Source organism: Mesoplodon bidens, assembly GCF_964165515.1.
Source record: "Mesoplodon bidens genome assembly, chromosome: 4".
In the NCBI taxonomy this organism is placed as follows: Eukaryota; Metazoa; Chordata; class Mammalia; order Artiodactyla; family Ziphiidae; genus Mesoplodon; species Mesoplodon bidens.
Window position 1 is genome coordinate 159,572,103 of NC_138160.1, and position 20,423 is coordinate 159,592,525.

The following is a 20,423-nucleotide window of genomic DNA, read 5'->3' on the forward strand; positions in this document are numbered from 1 at the left end:
CCCAGGTGCACTTAATGAGCTTTGGGGACTGTCTGCCCAGAAGCCCCCAGGCTCCACCGCAGAAGCCAAGGGGAAGGGAGTGTTTTCTCCCGTCTTTTCTGGGAGCAGGTGTAGGAGGGCTGAAGTTCTCACTCCCTAGGCGGGCCTTGCCCAGCTGGGAAGACATCCCAGCAAGCTCGTAGTCAACACCTGGCCTAGGATTCCACCAACCATCTATACCCAAATACTGCCTTTGCTGGACCCTGAGACACACTCTTTTCCCCAGACATTGTCTTCTGAAATTGGGGTGTGCCTCCGCATGTTTTATATGCTTAATGGAATATTTGTTCCCTTCCATCTGAAAAGCCGTTGCCATATTGATGGTATAGAGCTGAGAAAATATGGTAGCTGCCTTTTTTCCCACACAGCACAGTCATCCCTTGGTATCCCTGGGGGAATTGGTTCTAGCACCCCCCCCCTTCACGCCCCCCACCCAACAGGTCCCAAAATCTGACGATGCTCAAGCCCCTCATGTTAAATGGCATAGTATTTGCTTATATCATCCTCCTGTATACTTTAAATCATCTCTAGATTACTTATAATACCTAATACGATGTAAGTGCTATGTAAATACAAGGTAAATGCTATGTAAATAGTTGCCAGCCATGGCAGAATCAAGTTTTGCTTTTTTGGAACTTTCTGGAAGTTCCTCCCCCCCGAATATTTTTGATCTGCCATTGGTTGAATCTGCAGATATGGAACCCAAGGATATGGAGGGGCCAACTGCAGTTCTTTATTTGGAAAACAGAAAGAGGCAAGGTGTGTTGGTCAGTTGCGTCTAAGGCCCAATGCAGGTCCTGTTGCCGCCCCCTGGAACATCATTTCTCTTCTCCTAGACAATGGCTGACCAAACCAGTTAACCACTTTTTTTTTTTTTTTTTTTTTTTGCGGTACGCGGGCCTCTCACTGTTGTGGCCTCTCCCGTTGCGGAGCACAGGCTCCGCAGCCATGGCTCATGGGCCCAGCCGCTCTGTGGCATGTGGGATCTTCCCAGACTGGGACACGAACTCGTGTCCCCTGCATCAGCAGGCGGTCTCTCAACCACTGCGCCACCAGGGAAGCCCAGTTAACCACTTTTTCATTCATTTGTTCATCCATTGATTCATTCATTCTTTGCATAAATATATCCCAAGTGCCTACCACGTACCAGTGAGGGGGGCAGGGCAGGCCACAGGGCAGCCCAGTAAGGGGGTCGGGCTGAGAACATGCTGCCCTGACGGAGAGGGACAGCGAGGAGGAAAGAAGTGGACGGACAAGGAGGGGCGGCAGGCTCCAAGGGGCGTGTCCAGGGGCGTGCCGACATTTAGACAGAGCAGCTCATCCAGGGGACAGAGTCCCCAGAGACAGCCAGCCACGTGCTGTAGAGCAGGCCCAGGTATGTTGTCGGGTCCTGCTCCGAGAACCACACGACTCCCCTCGAGCCTGCAGCTGCCCACGATGGTCACCCCGGCCCTTCTGCACTGCCTGCTCTTGCTCTTCTGGGACGCAAGGCCTTTGTCATAGTGAGGGAGTAAACCCCTCCCAAGTCCAGTCTGCCGCTAACACAAACCACGTGTGGACCTCCACGCCAGCCTCCACGGTATTTTCCTTGGACAGCCTGTCTCCTCTCCCTCCACCACAAGCTGTGTCTTAAAAACTGCTGATGGAGGGTTCTCTCGTTCCCCTTGTGATGTGGCAGCTTGACGTGGCTCCCCCTCCCTTCCTGCCCCCCAAGACTGACTCACTTGCCTCCTCAATTTTCAGTCCTCCGTACCCTCAGCCCAACTTCCTTTTATTATCTGGGGGGAGGGGTGTGGACTTTCCAGTTTCCAAAGATACTGTCTGCAGTTGGACTTTGCCCGGCATGCCTCTGGTCCTGCTGCTGCAGACATCCCGGGTCTGGGGGTCCCTACAGAGGGTCTGGAATGCCACCCATGTCTGTTTCAAAGCCTGTGAGCGCCAAGTGTGACAGTTCCCTGGATAGAAGCAGCTTGTGGCCTGTGAACCCAGACACACTAAGACCAAAAACAAAATAGCTCGCAGGCCTCTGATCACCTGTCCTTGCGAATAGCAGTCATACAGATTGCAGTTACCATTGACGGGATGATAAAATGAAATAAAGCTAGATATGGCTAAAAGAGGAGAATGAGTCCAGCCCTGTGCCCCTAGTCACGTGAGGCTATTTAAATGCAAATTTAGGTTAATTAAAATTAAATAAAATTAAAACTTCAGCTCCTCGGTCGCAGGAGCAACATTTCAAGTGCTCAGTAGCCATCCAAGGGCTGGTGGCTGCCATAAGGGACAGCACAGATATAGAACATCTCCATCATCGTAGAAAGTTCTATTGGAAAGCCCAGCTCTGGCCACTGAGGAGACCTGGGTAGTCGGAGGAATTTTACCAACCTTAAAACACAGCCTCATTGTGGAATATTATTCAGCCTTAAAAAGGAAGGAAATTCCAGCACATATTATGAAACGGGTGAACCTTGAAGACATTATTCTAAGTGAAATAAGCCATACACGAAGGACAAATACTTATATGCAGTGCCAAGAATAGTCAGATTTATAGAGATAGAAAGTAGGATGGTGGTTGCCAAGGGCTGGAGGAGAGGAATGGGGAGTTAGTGTTTAATGGATATAGAGTTTCAGTGTGGGATGATGTAGAGGTTCTGGAGCTGGAGGGTGGTGGTGGTTGCACAACTATGTACTTAATGCCGCTAAATTATACACTTAAAATGGTTGAAATGATCGATTTTATGTTATGTATACTCAACACAAAAACACACACACAGTCTCATTAAATACTGAAAATTTTCCCCCAATAATTCTCAGAATAACATTCATTGTGGGCAGAGTGCAAGGAGAGGGCATTTCTTGTTAAGCACCCAGTGCATCCCCACGTACAGTTCACATACAACATTCATTTACACAACCACCCTGCCCGGCAGGCTGTGTCTGTCATTCTGCAAGTGGTGAATCAGACTCATCAGGCGAGGTCTCTCGCCAAGGACACACAGCTGGCCTGAGGAATCATTAGGATTAAACCCCAGGGCTGTCTGGTCCCCAGGGGTGATGTCTGTGGTTAGAGTTTGCAACGTTAAACCCACGTCTGCTGCCTCCAATTAATAACACTTGGGGGACACTTCAGCTCTTTGAGCTCCGCTTATTTGGATAGAAGCAAGTGAGGACACAGGATGAGAGAGTAACTCTAAGACAGAGCTGTGAAGACCACAGGGAAATACAGTGTTGGGCAGGGCTTCTTTAGCCGGTGTGTGCACATTCAGATAGGGGCTCAGCAGGAACCTGGGAGAGCCCATATAAGCGGGGTACAGTGGACAGATTACTGGGGTATACCTTTAAAAAAAAATAGTTCCCCTGAATGGTGTTCCAACATTGTCTTCACAAATAAAACTGAGAAGGAAAAAAAAAAGATAGTGTTAGGCCAAACCTATAAATCTCTAAAAAGATGCTGCAGCTAAGATTGATTATCACCCTGCTTTTAAAAAAGAAGCATGCTGTTTGCCTGTGCATGGAATAGGAAACTTAGCTGGTCTCAGGCTGATTTTTCATGTTCATGTGACACTCCGAAGCTGCCTAAGAGAGTGATCTTAGGGGAAAAGAATGGGATTTAGATTAAGATACTTGAACTGGCTGGACCACCACTTAGCTGTGTGACCTCAAGCAGTTCATTGTGTCCTGCTCCCCAGTTTCGCCATCTGTGACATGGGAGTTGTTCATTGCTTTCACAGGATTATTATGAAGGACAGATAAAATCATATGTCTGAAAAGGATTAACTGTAAACAGTCAAACCAGTTAGTAGTGGTTACTAATTATTCTTTAATATTAGTAATGTGAATATTATTAATCGGAGGTACTCAGCAAACATGTGAAGCTGCCCCCACCCCCAGATTTCACTCAGGTGCATTCATTAGTCTAGGCAATTTTTATTGAGTGCCTACTATGTACCAGCATTGAAAAGCTCCTGGATTCAAAAAGGAAGCCTCCCTTTCCAGCAAGGCCCACTGTGACCTCACCAGCTGCTAAATGATGGTGAACCAAGCATTTCCCCATCACCGCACAGCACAGAATAGGGGCCAATTGGAAATCACAAATAAAACCACAGCCTCATGGGCAGCCCTTTAGGGTTGCCAGCCAAGCTGAGTCTGACCCTCCTACGCAGGGGTGTCACATAAAACAGTGCTAAGGAGGCAGGGAGCTCCAGCCTGGATAAATGGCCCTGTTTCCTGAGCGCTGGGGAGCAATCCTTTTTAATTGCCTTGGTAGCATCTCAGAGGCGGGTGATGCAATGGCAGAGAAGCCGTGGGCTTCTGTCTCTGGCCCTGCCCCTTGCTGGCTGCAGGCCCATGGCAGATTTCTTCACTCCTCTGGACTTCAGTTCCCTGGATAATAATGTCCCCCTTGAATGGGGTATTCTGCAGATTTCGTGAGAGGATATGTCTAAAGAATCTAACCCGTGCTTGGCATGTAAACTTATTTTTCTTCTCTCCCACTTCAGGTCTCTCCTCCCTCCCCCTACACTATAGCTGTGCTTACTTCTCCAAGCTATTCGAAGCTGCTATCAGAGGGATACATCTTTTTTTTTTAATTGGAGTATAGCTGATTTACAATGTTATGTTAGTTTTAGATGTATAACATAGTGATTCAGTATTTTTGTAGGTTATACTCCACTATAGCTTATTACAAGGTAATGGATATAATTCCCTGTGCTGTACAGTATATCCTTGTTACTTATCTATTTTATACATAGTAGTTACTGTCTGTTAATCCTATACCCCTAATTTGTCACTCCTCCCTTCCCTTTCGCCTTTGGTAACTACAAGTTTGTTTTCTATGTCTGTGAGTCTGTTTCTGTTTTGCGTAAACATTCATTTGTATTATTTTTTAGGTTCCACATATAAGTGATATCATATAGTATTTGTCTTTCTATGACTTACTTCACTAAGCATAATAATCTCTAGGTGCATCCATGTTGCTGCAGATGGCAGAATTTCATTCTTTATGGCTGAGTAATATTCCATTGTATGTATGTATGTGTGTGTATATACATATATGTGTATACACACACACACCACATCTTTTTTTTTTCCTCTCATGAATTTGTTTTTATTTTTATTGCTTCTTAATCCAGTTGTCTATTGATGGGCATTTGGATTGCCTCCATGTCTCTGCTATTGTAAATAGTGCTGCTGTGAACGTTGGGGTACATGTATCTTCTTCAGTATATATCCAGGAGTGGGATTGCTGGATCATATGGTAGTTCTATTTTTAGATTCTTGAGGAACCTCCATACTGTTTTCCATGGTGGCTGCATCAATTTACATTCCCACCAACAGTGCACAAGGGTTCCCTTTTCTCCACATCCAGAGGGACACATCTTGAGTGCCAGAGTGACTTTCTCCTTGAGGTAAAATGATGGGCAGGCCTCTCACATTCAGCCATCACTCCAGGAGGCTCAGGACTCCCTTTTCTTCTGCTTGAATCCTGGGCCCATATACTAATCAGGATGGGTTATGATATGCTGCTATGACAACTAGCCCCACTGTACACAGGGTTTATTTCTCACTAGGGCTACATGTCCATCAGAGATCGTTGGGGGCTCTGGACCCTTACTGGCAGAGAAGCCACACTCTGGAGCATGGCCATCACATGGCAGATGGAAATGAAGAGTGGTGAATCAAGCACCACTCCTAACTCTTCCATCCCAAAGTGAGCCATGTCTCTCCTGCTCACATTTAATTGGCCACGTCCCACTTCAAGGGGGTGGGGACATACAAATCTACCAAGCGCTCAGAAGAAGAACCAGAAATCTGGTGACAGCATTAATGACCACACAGCCCAGCTTTAATCTGTAAAGCCATGTTGGCAGTTGGTATCATTACGGCCAACTAAGGATGAGGCCCGAGGTATGTCACTTCCCCCGACCGCAAGTAGCAGATCCTGGTGACTTTGTATATCCAGTCAGCAACTTCACATTTTTTCCTTAAAATGTCAGAGAGGCATTTATTGTTATCAGAAAACGTGAAAGATTTTCGTTTGGGGGCCCCATCCCTGTGCTTCCTCTAGCCCCACAGCAAGCCTGCACCTACCTCTCTAGATGCTTCCTACACCACCCTGCAATGACCATTTTACTTTTCAGTCTCTCTCTAGACACTGAATCTTTTCATCGCTGCACCCCATGTGCCTGACACAGAGCCAGGCATGGAGCTGAGCCAATCCTGGGGAATCCTTAGTGGGGCAGGGGAGTGTCATGATCTCGCAGGTATAGAACTAACCAGGTTAATTGAGTCTCCATAGTTTGTTCCTGAACACAGCCTGGCAGTTCTTAGGAAACAGGATAACCTGCTGTCTGTGGAATTCTGGGGGCTCTGGGGGTGTTGTTCACGCTTCAGGTCCTGTGGCTGGAGTGCCTGGGGAAACTGAGAATGGACTCTCCCAGCTCTGAGCCTTCACTAGTCTGGCAGCTGTGGACCTAGAGAAGTGTTTGCATGGATATCCTAGGTGCAGTTGACACTGCCTTCCCCACTAGTTTGGAAAGCTGAACAAAGTGAGCTTTTATATATCGAATCACACAGTTCACATAATTCCTTTAAAACGTCAGAGATGCATTTATCATATTTTTTTGTTATTCTCCCCATTTAGATGCAGATGTTGGACAAATTTCCCATGGAAGGAGGACAGAAGGACCCCAAACAGCGGATCATTCCCTTTCTTCCGGGTAAGTGAGACACATGCTCTCAGATGGGGCCTCTGGGCTCCCAACACAGCTCTCAGATCTCTCCCCTCCTCCTCCTTGAGGCATTGTCCCAGTGACCAGACCTTAGTCATTTGTTGAAATCAGTGCCTAAGAATATGGGCTTTGGAGTTAGATGCTATGCTGTTTACCAGCTGCTTGACCTTAGTTTAGGCAAGACACTTCACTTCTGGGATCCTTGGTTTCTCCCATCTCTAAAATGAGAATAATTCAAGGTCATACAGTTTGTGTAGTGAGTGGCATCTATTATAATGGCTACTGTATTTGTTTTCTTTCTTTCTTTTTTATAAATTGGGGTATAGTTGTTTTAGTTTCTACCGTACAACAAAGTGGAGTTCCCTGTGCTATACAGCAGGTTATTAGTTATCTATTTTATGCATGTTAGTGTATATATGTCAATCCCAATCTCCCAATTCATTCCAGCCACCCCCCACCCCCTGTATTTGTTTTCTGTTGTGCATAACAAATTACCACCCATTTAGCAGCTTAAAACGATACCCATTTATTATTTCACAGCTCTGTTGGTTGGAAGTCCAGACAGGCTCAGCTGGGTTCTCTGTTTAGGGTCTTAAAAGACCGAAGTCAAGATCTTGGCTGGACTGAGCACTTACCTGGAGGTTCTGGGGAAGGGTCTACTTCCAACCTCATTCAGGCTGTTGACAGAATTCAGTTCCTTGCAGCTGTAGAGCAGAGATACCTGTTTCCTTCCTGGCTGTCTGTTGGGGACCCCCCTCAGCTTCCAGAAGCTACCTGTATTCCTCATCCATCTTCAAGCTGGCAACAGGGCACTGAATCTCTCTCCTGTGCTTGGAATCTCTGACTTCCCCTCCTGCCACCAGCTGGAGAAAGCTGTCTGCTTTTAAAGGCTCCTGTGATTACCTTGTACCCCCTTGGCTAATCCAGGATAATCTCCCTCTCTTGAAATGAATGGAGGCATATCATATAACATGATCCCAGGAGTGAGATTCCATTGTATTCACAGGCTCTGAGATTAAGGTGGGACATCTTTGGGGAGCCATTTAAGAAATTCTGCCTGCCTGCATACCCGCCTGAGTGGGCCAAGCACCTTCTGAGTGTCAGGCACTGTGGAGGAGTTAATGGAACCATGGCTGGTCCCTGCTCTCAAGACATTCAGTTTCCCTTTCCCCCCGGAAAAAAATTCTTACCAAAGGAATAACATCAAGGCTTCAACTCAAAAAACTGGTTACCCAAACCAATGTTATAGCTTCAAGTAATAATAGCTACCATTTATCAGATCTCTACTGTGGGCCAGGAGCTGGGCTAAGTGCTTTACATTCATTAGCTTGTTTAATCCTTAGAACAATCCTGTAGGGCAGCCATTACTACGCCCATTTCACAGATGAGGAAATTGAGGCTCCGAGAAATTATAATCACTTGCATAAATGGCAGAGCTGGGATTCAGTCACAGGTATGGCAGGCTCAGAATTCATGCCCAAAGTCAGACAGCCCAGATTCAAATCCCAGTGCCCCTAATCATCTACTTTGTTCCCTTGGGTAAATTACTTAAGTGCATGGAGTTTCATTTCTACATTTGCACACTGGAAATCATAATGGTACTTAAATGACAGAGTTGTTAGGAGGATTAGGTAAGTGCCTGGTACGTAACTAGCAGCAATTCAGCACTTAGTAGTATATTTATGTACAGGTAATCGGCAAATTGACAATCACCCTAAATCACAAATATTTAGAGCTGGCCAGCCCTTTAAATCTTTTTCGTAATGCAGACAAGGGGGCAGGCACTGAGATGGATCACCCAGGAGCCCATTCTCCCCTCCCCACTCCAGGATCAGCACATCAGTGTGTTCTTCTGGATATTGTCATCATTGAGTGAGTTTAGAGACGGGGTAGATGTATTTGCCAGGCCCCCATTTACTGGGAGATCATTTGCCTAAAAAAACCTAATGTTTTTAGTTCTTCCATGGGGAGAGAACACTGGAATTTTTTTCCTTATTGGAGGAAAGCCGGTGTGCCAGCTGCAGTAGCCACATCTCAGCACCCAAAGCGTGTGCTTTGGAGTTCAACAGGCCCAGTCCTGTGACCTCAAGCATATGACATCTCCCCCGCACCTTTGAGCCTCAGTTTCTCATGTGTAAAATGGGACAGTGACCCCTGCTTCACAAGCTTCTCTCCCTGGCACATAGAAGGTTCTCAGTAAAGGCAGAAACAGGGTCCTGGGACATTCCTTTGGAATTTTTGGGCCTTTCATATCTTGGAGTCCTACTTAAATGATCAATCTGGATATTTAAGTTGAAATGGGCTCTAAATGTACATTTTTCTTCAAGGAAAAAAAGGAAAGCAGTGAGTTATAACTCTTTGCTGGTGAAAGGCAAAACCAGCTCTGGAAAAACTTCCCAGGACAGGGAAGAACTGGAGCCCACCCCCTCCCCAGCCCCTGAAAGCTTTCGTGGTTACGTAATCCTTTTCCACCCACGAATTCATGAAAATGCTGTTCTCAGGGACTTGGCTCCGTTGTCCCTGCTCAGGACACCCACTTGTAGCTTGGAGAGGCCCTGTTGGGCCCTAAGACCCCTGGAGCATCCCTTCCCAGCCCACCTCTTAGCTTTTCCTTGAGGCCGAGGCCAAGGGCAGGGACGGGTGGGAGAAACGTCCCCTCTCCTAGGGGTCAGTTTTCTGCCAAGACTGCCACGTCAGCAGAACAAAAGCGAGTTTCATGTTAGCACAAAGGCGGGGGGGTGGGGAGAGCAGCCCTGTGCAATTTTCCATCCCAGCAAGAGCTGGGGAAGCCAACTTGGCAGAGGATGCGGCTTGAAAAATAAGAATTACAGTTTGGCCTTCCTCCACTATGGAAAACAAAAGCCTGCTCGTTCCCACCAAAGCCTGTTCTCTCCTCTGAGCACCCTTCCCATTCCAGGAAGGCTGGCCTGAGGGGAGGGCTGGGTGCAGGCTCATGTGTAGCCCTCCTTCTCCATGACTCACACAGAAGCTTCACAGCAGGCGCAGATCCGCATTTCACCTGGAGGCACCAGCCAGGGGGACGCTGGCCACTCTGTTCCGCCCCACAGCCCAGGGCCTGAGTGGTAACTCCACTCCGCTGTGGATAAATGATGAATTAGCCTGTCAGAGGCAGGTCTTAAGAAACCAAGTTGGGGGTTGAGGATAGGAGAGGTGCTCTTCCTTGTAGAATATAAGGCAGTATCATGTAACCTATTTTTTAAACAAAGTAATTACCCTTTTTTAAGCACCTGGGGAGGGCCAAGCCCTGTGCTGGTGTATCACGGAGAGGACTACTAAGAGATAGGGGCTGCTCTTCCATTTTACAGATGAGGAGACTGAGGCTCTGACAGGTAAATGCATTTCCCAAGGCAGCACAGGAAGGAGTAGACCCCCCTGGGGTTGGCTTGGGGCCTCGCTGACCCTGTGGAGCCTGTGGCCTCCCCGTCACGTGCTACTCCTGCGAGGGGACTTCCTGTCCCCACTGCTGGCAGGGCACCTGACATGTGCCCAGAGACTCACTGAGGCCACACAGGAAGAGGAGTGACATTATTGTGCCACACCTCCAGGAGACGCCTGAGTTGAAGGCGCCTGAGTTCTTTTTTTTTTTTTTAACATCTTTATTGGAGTATCATTGCTTTACAATGGTGTGTTAGTTTCTGCTTTATAACAAAGTGAATCAGTTATACATCTACATATGCTCCCACATCCCTTCCCTCTTGCGTCTCCCTCCCTCCCTCCCTCCCTATCCCACCCCTCTAGGTGGTCACAAACCACTGAGCTGATCTCCCTGTGCTATGCGGCTGCTTCCCACTAGCTAGCCATTTTACGTTTGGTAGTGTATATATGTCCACGCCACTCGCACTTTGTCACAGCTTACCCTTCCCCCTCCCCATATCCTCAAGTCCATTCTCTAGTAGGTCTGTGTCTTTATTCCCACGCCTGAGTTCTTGGTCCTTTCCCAGCCCCTGCAGGCCGGGCCTCGTGCGAGTTCTCTTGGGCCGTGGTGGCTCTGAGGTGGGCCTGTGCCAGGCCGGTGCTAGCGCCATGCCCATTGTAAATTTTTCGAGTCAGGTCACAGCCTTCTCAGTAAGAGGCCTGTACACCCCTCTCTCCACCCTTCCTCTGATTTTATAGAAGGGGAAATTATACCAAACTGGGACCAAAATGGTTTTGGTAGGCACCAAAATGGTTTTGGTAGGCACCCCTTCTCCCATTTTGAGAAATAGATTAGAGGGCAGGAAGCGTTTGCTATGTAGGATTTCTCTTCACAGGCACACACCTCTTATTTTTCCTGAAGGTTCAGGATTCTCCTAGGAATTCTGATCTTCAAGTGGTCCCACCCATGAGGGTGGTGATTATTACTCCCACCCAGGGAAGGACTGCCCCACCCAGGATGTCAGCAGGGGCCCTCCCTGTTGGAAAGCACTAGTGCCAGGAAGGCAGGCCCCCAGTGCCTGCGCACAGAGGACTCACACAGAGCCTGCACCTAGGGAGTGAATGAGGGAATATCATCGGTTCTATGGAGGCCAGGTTGTAAACTCCTTCCCACTTTGCTGCATAATTTGCTTTTTTCGTTTTAAATGACATGAACATTTTCTGATTCCCAAAGCAATCAATGTTTATAGTAGGCACTTTGCAGAAAGTATGAAGAAGAACACAAAAAGGCTTTGTCTTCTCCCCTCGGAGACAAGCACTATGAACCCTGTGATGCATTTTCTTCTAGATTTTTTTCTCTTCCAACAAGTGTGGTGTATCAGAAATTTGACTCACTCATCAGAATTAAACCCATCACCATTATAAAGAAAGGAGATCCTTTTTATTAAGGAATATAAGGAATATGTATTTCATCTCCTTGTGGGTTCTTTTTTAATTAAATGGAAATGAACCAAAAAAGGATTACTATTAGGTTGACCATATCTGCTTCATTTCCTGATTGTGCCTTTTCGCCCAAGACCACGTTGTCAGATTATTTTAAATGTGGTCTTAACCATATGGTCTTTTTGGGTACCGATCTCCCTGACCACCTTGCACTGCAAATCTTTTTTTTTTTTTTTTTTTTTTTTTTTGGCGGTACGCGGGCCTCTCACTGTTGTGGCCTCTCCCGTTGCGGAGCACAGGCTCCGGACGCGCAGGCTCAGCGGCCATGGATCACGGGCCCAGCCGCTCCGCGGCATGTGGGATCTTCCCAGACCGGGGCACGAACCCGTGTCCCCTGCATCGGCAGGCGGACTCCCAACCACTGTGCCACCAGGGAAGCCCTGCACTGCAAATCTTTAAAAGTCAATAGGTTGCTTGCCATCATCCCTTTCGATTCCGTCCTATGATGAAGACTCTTTATGGGCCTTTCCTGCCATCTTGTCCCTCTGCTCACCCAAGGCTGACCCGTGACGACAGCAGTCTTCACCAGCACCATCTCAGACCAGTGGTCAACCTCTCCTCACCCTGCCAGCCTTGTAACCCAAATTCTTCTCCAGGACCTACCTCCTTGGACCAGAAGTAGGTGAAGTTCTTAGCAGGTCTCCATGCTCTGCAGTCTGGAGAGCTGTGGTCTCCCTGTGCCTTCCTTTTTGACCCCTAGAGACCTCCTGGTCGCCCCGCATGAGCGTGGCCGGGGGGCTCGTCTCCATCCCCCACCTCTTTGTCACTCCTTGATGTCTTATTTCTGATTTTCCAGCCCCTGCCTCTGTGACAAATCCAGAATGGTGTGGCCGTGCTGTCTGGATCCTCAGTACATGAGCTTGGCCACCATCTCCCCATGAGAGGATCTCCTTTAAGACTCTCGGGAACCCGCTGATTTGCTTGAAACAAACCTCACCCATAATGTTTCAGCATCTTGGATATTTCCTGAGACCCTCAGTGGCATCATTTATATACTTGTCTTTGCCTGTGACCCATGTCCTCTGCCCATATGTCACACTGGAGGTTCTGGTACCACACCCCAGGGCTCAGATGTCACCCAGCAGGTAGTGAATGGACTGTTAGTATTCGGTGTGGTAGGAAGGCTTGGAGCCCTCTGTTACAAACACTTATTGGCGAAGGAATTGAAGGGATTTGTCGTCCTGGCAGGTGGAATCCACCTTCACGCATTGATCAAACATGAGTGCCATGTGGCAGGGGCAAAAAGTTGACTAAAGCCTAGTCAATCCCTATTTGGGCGGATCCCCATGACTAGTAGGAAGGAAGAAGACATGTAAATCGACAATGTGATGTGTACAATCAGAGACAGGAACTCTTTCCTTTTTTTTTAAATTTTATTGAAGTATAGTTGATTTACAATGTTGTGTTAATTTCTGCTGTACAGCAAAGTGATTCAGTGATACATATATATATTCTTTTTCATAGTCTTTTCCATTATGGTTTCTCACAGGATATCGAGTGTGGTTCCCTGTGCTATATAATAGGACCCTATTGTTTATCCATCCTATATATACTAGTTTGCCTCTGCTAATCCTAAACTTCCAATATTTCCCTCCCCCCGCCCTTGGCAACTGCAAGTCTGTTCTGAAAGAGACAGGAACTCTTAACCCATTTGAAGTGTGTAAGAGTTTCCCTGCAGGGGTAGTGGGTGAGGTTGGATGGGGAAGGTGTTCCAGGCAGAGGGAAAGGCACAGAATTATGAGAGAGCATGGAGTATTGGGAAAACATCAGACTAGAGCAGAAGGTATACAGAGAAAGAGGAGGGAAGGAGACTGAGCTGTTGGGTGAGGGCATATCTGAGTGTTCGCTGAACTGCTCACCGCCTCTGAGAATCTTATAGTTGGACCGGGGACCTCCGATCATCAGGTCTTCCTTCCTTGGTTTGATTCCAGCCTCCCTTATCTCACCAAAACTTATCCACTGAGCCCCACTCCCTCAAGCCCTTGCACTAGAGCTGTGAACAGGGCTTTGGAGGACCAAGCATGGGGTCATCCAGGCCCTGTGGATGTCCAGCAGCAGGTATGGATGGCAGCCAGGAATTTAGGTACCACTCAGGCCTACCAGAGGCAGCCACATCCTCATCTTCCCAGGTTGCTGAGAGCTTGTCAGTGCTCCCTTACAACGCTGTACGCACTCTCATCTTCTGCAGGCAAAATTCTCTTCCGACGGAGCCACATTCGGGACGTGGCCGTCAAACGCCTGATACCAATCGATGAATACTGTAAGGTAAGTCTGAGAAATGCCAACACTTCCCTGTGTCTCGTGTCTTCCCCGTGGGTAGTTTTGGGGTTTTTTTGTTTGTTTTGTTTTTCTTTTCCTTTTCTGACTACAGGATGCCCGTTGTGAAAGATCTGTACAGGTGAAAAAAATGTAAAGAAATTAGAAAAACCAATCACCCATGATCCTTCAACTCAGAGGCAACAATTAGGAAGGTTTTTACGTATTTCCTTTCTCTCCTTTCTCTCTGCGTGCATTTCTTTATGGTGTTGAGATCATCCCCTATGTGTTATTTTTGTTGCTCTTTCTCTTTTCTCTCATATTAAAAGAATTTCCCCATGCTATTAAAAGAACCTCCTTGAACCTGCTTTTAATGGTTGCGTAGTATTCCATTGTGCGTGAATGTTCTAGAAGTTATTCAGCCAACCCCTGTTGGACAGTGCAGCTGGCTTCCAATCCCTTAAATGTTCTCAACCACAGGGGCCTCCCTGCCTTTTGGTTATGTTTTGTTTGATGTGAGGCTGAGGTCAAGAAAGAAGCATATTTTTCTTTTGTTTGGCTTCCCTAATCTTTAGTATTTATTCCTCTAACTTAAAATCACTAGCAGTTTGATTGGAGAAGGGGAGGAATAGAAAAAATGCCTTAAAAATGGAGCAGTGAATGCTTTCTCCCCCTAAGATCAGGAGCAAAAGCAAAGTATATTTGCTCTCTCCACCTCTGGTCTACATTTTACTGGAGATTCTAGCTGATGTAAGCAGGCAAGAAAAAGGAATAAAAGGCATACAGATTAGAAAGGAAGAAGTAAGACTGCCTTGATTCACAGATGACATGATTCTACTGTAGAAAACCATAAGGAGTCCACAAAAAAACCTGCTAGAACTTATAAATGAACTTAGTGAGATTACAGGATTCAAGACAAATATTAAAAAATCAGGGACTTCCCTGGTGGCTCAGTGGTTAAAAATCCGCCTGCCAATGCAGGGGACACGGGTTTGAGCCCTGGTCCGGGAAGATCCCACATGCCGCGGAGCAACTAAGCCTGTGCGCCACAACTACTGAGCCTGCGCTCTAGAGCCCTCAAGCCACAACTACTGAAGCCCGCGTGCCTAGAGCCTGCGCTCTGCAACAAGAGAAGCCACTGCAATGAGAAGCCCGTGCACCGCAACAAAGAGTAGCCCCCACTTGCTTCAACTAGAGAAAGCCCAGGTGCAGCAACGAAAACCCAACGCAGTCAAAAATAAATAAATAAATTTAATTAATTAATTAATTAATTTTAAAAAATCAATTGTATTTCTATCTACTAGTAGGGACCAACCCAAAAATGAAATTAAGAAAATAATTCCACTCACAATAGCATCAAAAAGAATAAAATAATTAGGAATAAATTTAATAAAAGAAGTACAAGGTTTATACACTGAAACTACAAAACATGGTTGAGGGATGTTAAAGAAACTCTAAATGAATGGAGAGACATTCCATACTCATGGATTAGGAGACTCAATAGTGTTAAATTGGAAATTCTCCCCCAGTTGATACAGAGTCAATGCAATCTCTGCCAAAATCTTAGTAGGCTTTTTTGTAGAAATGAACGACCTGATCCTAAAGTGTATGGGGAAGTGCAAAGGGCTCAGAATAGCCAAAACAATTTTGAAAAAGAAGAACAAAATTAGAGAACAAAATTGTACTACCCATTTTCCAAACTTCTTATGAAGCTACAGTAGTCAGGACTGTAGTACTGGTGTAGCACTTCCCTGGTGGTGCAGTGGTTAAGAATCCACCTGCCAGGGGCTTCCCTGGTGGCGCAGTGGTTGAGAATCTGCCTACTAATGCAGGGGACACGGGGTCAAGCCCTGGTCTGGGAGGATCCCACATGCCGCGGAGCAACCAGGCCCGTGAGCCACAACTACTGAGCCTGCGCGTCTGGAGCCTGTGCTCCGCAACAAGAGAGGCCGTGTTAGTGAGAAGCCCGCGCACTGCAATAAAGAGTGGCCCCTGCTTGCCACAACTAGAGAAAGCCCTCGCACAGAAACGAAGACCCAACACAGCAAAAATAAATAAACTAATTAATAAACTCCTACCCCCAACATCTTCTTTAAAAAAAAAAAGAAGGAATCCACCTGCCAATGCAGGGGACATGGGTTAGATCCCTGGTTGGGAAGATCCCACATGCCGCGAAGCAACTAAACGCATGTGCCACAACTACTGAGCCTGCGCTCTAGAGCCTGCAAGCCACAACTACTGAGCCCACGTGCCACAACTACTGAAGCCTGCGCACCTAGAGCCCATGCTTCGCGCAAGAGAAGCCACCGCAATGAGAAGCCTGTGCACCGCGACAAAGAGTAGCCCCCCTCACTGCAACTAGAGAAAGCCCATGCACAGCAATGAAGACCCAACACAGCCAAAAATAAATAAGTAAATTATTTATTTATTTATTGGGGGGAGAAAGAAAAGACTGTGGTACTGGTATAAGGATAGGCAGATGGACCACTGGAAGAGAACTGAGAGTCTAGAAGTAAACTCTTCAGATTTATACTCAACTGATTTTCAACAAAGGTACCAAGAATTTCAATGGGAAAGGGTAGTCTTTTTAACAAATGATGGGATCGTGGGATATCCATATGCAAAAAAATAAAAAATAAATTTTTAAAATTGGACTCTGACCTCACACCATGCATAAAGAATCAGCTCAACTCAAAATGGATCATAGGCCTAAATAGAAAAGCTAAAACTTCTAGAAGAAAACATAAAAGAGAATCTTCATGACCTTGGTTTAGGCAAAGAGTTCTTAGATATAACACCAAAAGAGAAAAATTGATATGTTCGACTTCATTAAGCTTACACATTTCTGTGCTTCAAAAGATATCATGAAGAAAATGAAAAGACATGCCACAAATTAAGAGAAAATATTTGTAAGTCATATATCTGAGAAAGGACTTGTGTTGAGACTATATAAACAACTCTTACAACTCAAAAATAAAAAGACAACCCAGTTTAAAAATAGACAAAAGAGGGCTTCCCTGGTGGCGCAGTGGTTGAGAGTCCGCCTGCCGATGCAGGGGACACAGGTTCGTGCCCCGGTCCGGGAAGATCCCACGTGCCGCGGAGCGGCTAGGCCCGTGAGCCATGGCCGCTGAGCCTGTGCGTACGGAGCCTGTGCTCCGCAACGGGAGAGGCCACAGCAGTGAGAGGCCCGCGCACCACAAAAAAAATAAAAATAAATTAAAAAAAAATTTTTTACATAGACAAAAGATTGAATAGAAACTTCAGAACCATGAAGACATACAGTGCTTAATAAGCACATTAAAAGTTGTTCAACATCATTAATCATCGGGGCAATGAAAAATAAAACCATGATGAGATGCCTACACAGCCTCCAGAATGGCTGTAATCAACAAGACACACAAGAGGTGAGGATGTGAGAGAAAGTGGAGCTCTTCATTCTGCTGGAGACCTATGATGGAAACCACTTTGGAAAACAATTTGGCAGTTTCTTCAAAAGTGAAATTTATCATACGATTACTCTCAGGTACATACTCACAAGAAGTGAAAACTGTCCACACAAAGAATTGGATGCAATTTTTCATAGCAGCATTAATTCGTAATAGCCCCAAATTGGAAGCAATCCATATGTCTGTCATCTGGAGAATGGATAAAGAAAATGTGGAATAGGCATACAATAGAATATTGTTCTACAGTGAAATACTGATTAATGCAGCAAGATGAATGAATCTCAAAAACATGATCCTATGCGAAAAAAGCCAGATGCAAAAGACTATATATATTGTATGATTCCATTTACATGAAATGTGCAGAAAAGGCAAATTTAGAGAAAGCAGGTCAGTGGTTTCCTGGGCCTTGGGGCAGTGGAAATGGAGATTGACTGCAAATGAGGTCGGGGACATTTTTGAGGTGATGGAAAAGTTCTAAAACTAGAATGTGGTGATGGTTGCCCAACTCTATAATTTGAATTTGAATCATTGAATTGTGTACTTATAATGGGCGAATTTTATGGTGCATAAATTATACTTCAATAAGTCTGTAGAAAAATTTTGAAGGGGGAAAGTGTGGGGATAGACGCCCCTCTCTTGGCAGGAGATGTCGTGGAAGGGCAGAAAATCACTCCTGATTGAGCATCTTCTCTTTACCAGACATGACCACGTTTCATCCCTCCAATAACATGGAGGACGTGTTCTTTTTCCCTTTGCGTTGATGAGGAAATGGAGGCCCAACAAAGCTACTCACAATAACAGTATTCGAGACTTTGAGAGATGAACCCAGCCCTTTTAGGACGTGGCACTCGCATACCACTTATGGCCTCTCTAAGAAAGTACAAATTCAAGAGGCCAAAGTAGTTAAGCATGTGTTTCATAGAAGCAGTTAGACTCAAACTCTTCTCTCTCCTAAGGATACCCTTAAAAAAGGGATGGGGATGAGGGGCAGGGCTCGTCACTCAGGCAAAAAGACACCACTGCTGCCTTCCAGATCTCAAAGGAAAGTTCAGATCTTTGCTCTTTGTCCTTTTCCAAACCTCTAGAGCCTAAAATTCCTTTGTCCAGGCCCTGCTGGCAAGAACTTTGAACCCTTGGGGTCACCTTAGCCAGCTGGCAAGTTCTACCTGGTACCTTCCCAGCAACCTCAGCCCAGGTGTGCTCTCCTGCTGCTTCCCCAGCCCACCCAACTTCTCTCCAGTCACACCTTCCTCTCACCCAGGGCTTCCCGAACCCCTGGACATTTGATTTGGAAAAGGAAATATAAAATCTTGGAGGGATAAGGGACAGCAGCAGCTGCCTGCATCTGGCTATGCTTGGAATGGTCCAGAGATCATGAATTGACCTGGATTAACCACAGGGAAGAAACTGCTTATGTTCCCTTATGTTACATGAGCCGCATGGAAGTTACCACCCCTGCTGTTAATGCATCATAAGAAGCAGAGCAGTTATTTGGGGGTTTTAGCGGCCAGATTCCCTGGGCTTAGCTTCAAGGGAACTGCCCCCCTGGAAGGAGATGAAACCATCCCTTTTGTTACAAGGCCTGTGAAGTCTTTTAGAGACTGCATAGACCTTTATGTAATATTTGGTCTCTGTTATTGACATTGTTGTGAGCCGACTTAAGCCAATTTGATCTATCACTGTCAGCCTTATCTTGGTAGAAATTGGTAGTTTCCAATAGGTAAAGATAGAGGAAGGCTGTAGATGTCCCCAAACCTAGCTACCAGCTAGGAAGAAACATTCTGCTCTACCAGGCCTATCATAAAGTTACAGTATTTAACATAGTATGGTGTTGGCACAAGGATAGACAACTATTGGAACAAAATAGAGAACCCAAAAACAGACCTATGTGTATTTGGACACTTTGATACTAACAAAAGCAGCTTTGTAGATCACTGAGGAAAAGTAGGATTCCTCAGTAAATGGGTATCCGTATTGGAAAAAACAAAAAAAGATAACTAACCCCTGCCTTGCACACACATGGAATCATTTCCAAGTACATTGAAGACCTAAATGTAAGAGGTAATGATAAAAGGTTTTAGAAGATAAAAATAGGAAAATATCTTCCTAATCTCTAGGTATAGAGGGACTTCTAAAGACACAAAAAGTACCAAGCATAAAAAGATTGATTTATTTGACTACAGTACATTTAAGGACTTCTGTTCATCAAAAGACACAACGAAAACGCGACTCAGCCAAATCCTGCCACACATACAAGCATTTGTTATCAAGCAGCTCCCTAAACAGACTCTCAAGTTGTTCTATAAACTCAGTGAAATACCAGCTGTCTTGTCTGACACCGCTTCGCATGAAAGTTTCCTTACGACAGATGCAGTGGTATCCTAGTGGAAGGATCAGCTAATCCTAACCACGGTCTGACAGTAAAATCTTCAAGAAGAGATAGAACACAGAGGATTCAGAATCCTAGAACCAGGGTACCATGAAGGAGGATGTATAATGCTGGACTCGCCGTGTTCTGTTCAGGCAAGGGCCACCCCACATTTCACCAGTGAAGAAAATTATTTCTAACAACTGTTATGCTAGTAAATACAGGCTATAGTGTTGGTCAGAGGTGAAGATAGCTGACGCCCCAAAGTAGCCTTTTCTGAAATGAGAACTAATGATTAGTCTCCTACTTGCTGAAGTGTTCATTCCCGATGAGGGTACTTCAGATATTAACTCACCATTATTAGAGTGTAGGTTAAATCTAACACACACACACACACACACACACACACACACACACCTATGAACATGTGAGTGTGTATGCCCGTGCTGTAGTATTTTATTTTTTTATTTTTATTTTTTATTTTATTGAAGTAGAGTTGATTTACAATGTTGTGTTAATTTCTGCCGTACAGCAAAGTGACTCAGTTATATATATATATTTTTCATATTCTTTTCATTATGGTTTATCATAGGATATTGCATATAGTTCCCCGTGCTCTACAGTAGGACCTTGTTGTTTATCCATCCTATATATAATAGCTTACATCTGTTAATCCCAAACTCCCAATACTTCCCTCCCTCACCC

General features: G+C 45.7%; 1 protein-coding gene across 2 annotated transcripts in view; it reads left to right on the plus strand.

Annotated features, from left to right (window-relative positions):
• Positions 1-20,423, plus strand: part of SH3PXD2B (SH3 and PX domains 2B) — a 112,129-nt gene that overhangs the window by 37,510 nt on the left and 54,196 nt on the right. For both annotated transcript variants that reach the window (XM_081232337.1, XM_081232336.1), the window contains exons 3-4: positions 6,680-6,755; positions 13,834-13,910. In XM_081232337.1, coding sequence (XP_081088463.1) covers positions 6,680-6,755; positions 13,834-13,910 — 153 coding nt within the window. The remainder of the gene's footprint in view (positions 1-6,679; positions 6,756-13,833; positions 13,911-20,423) is intronic.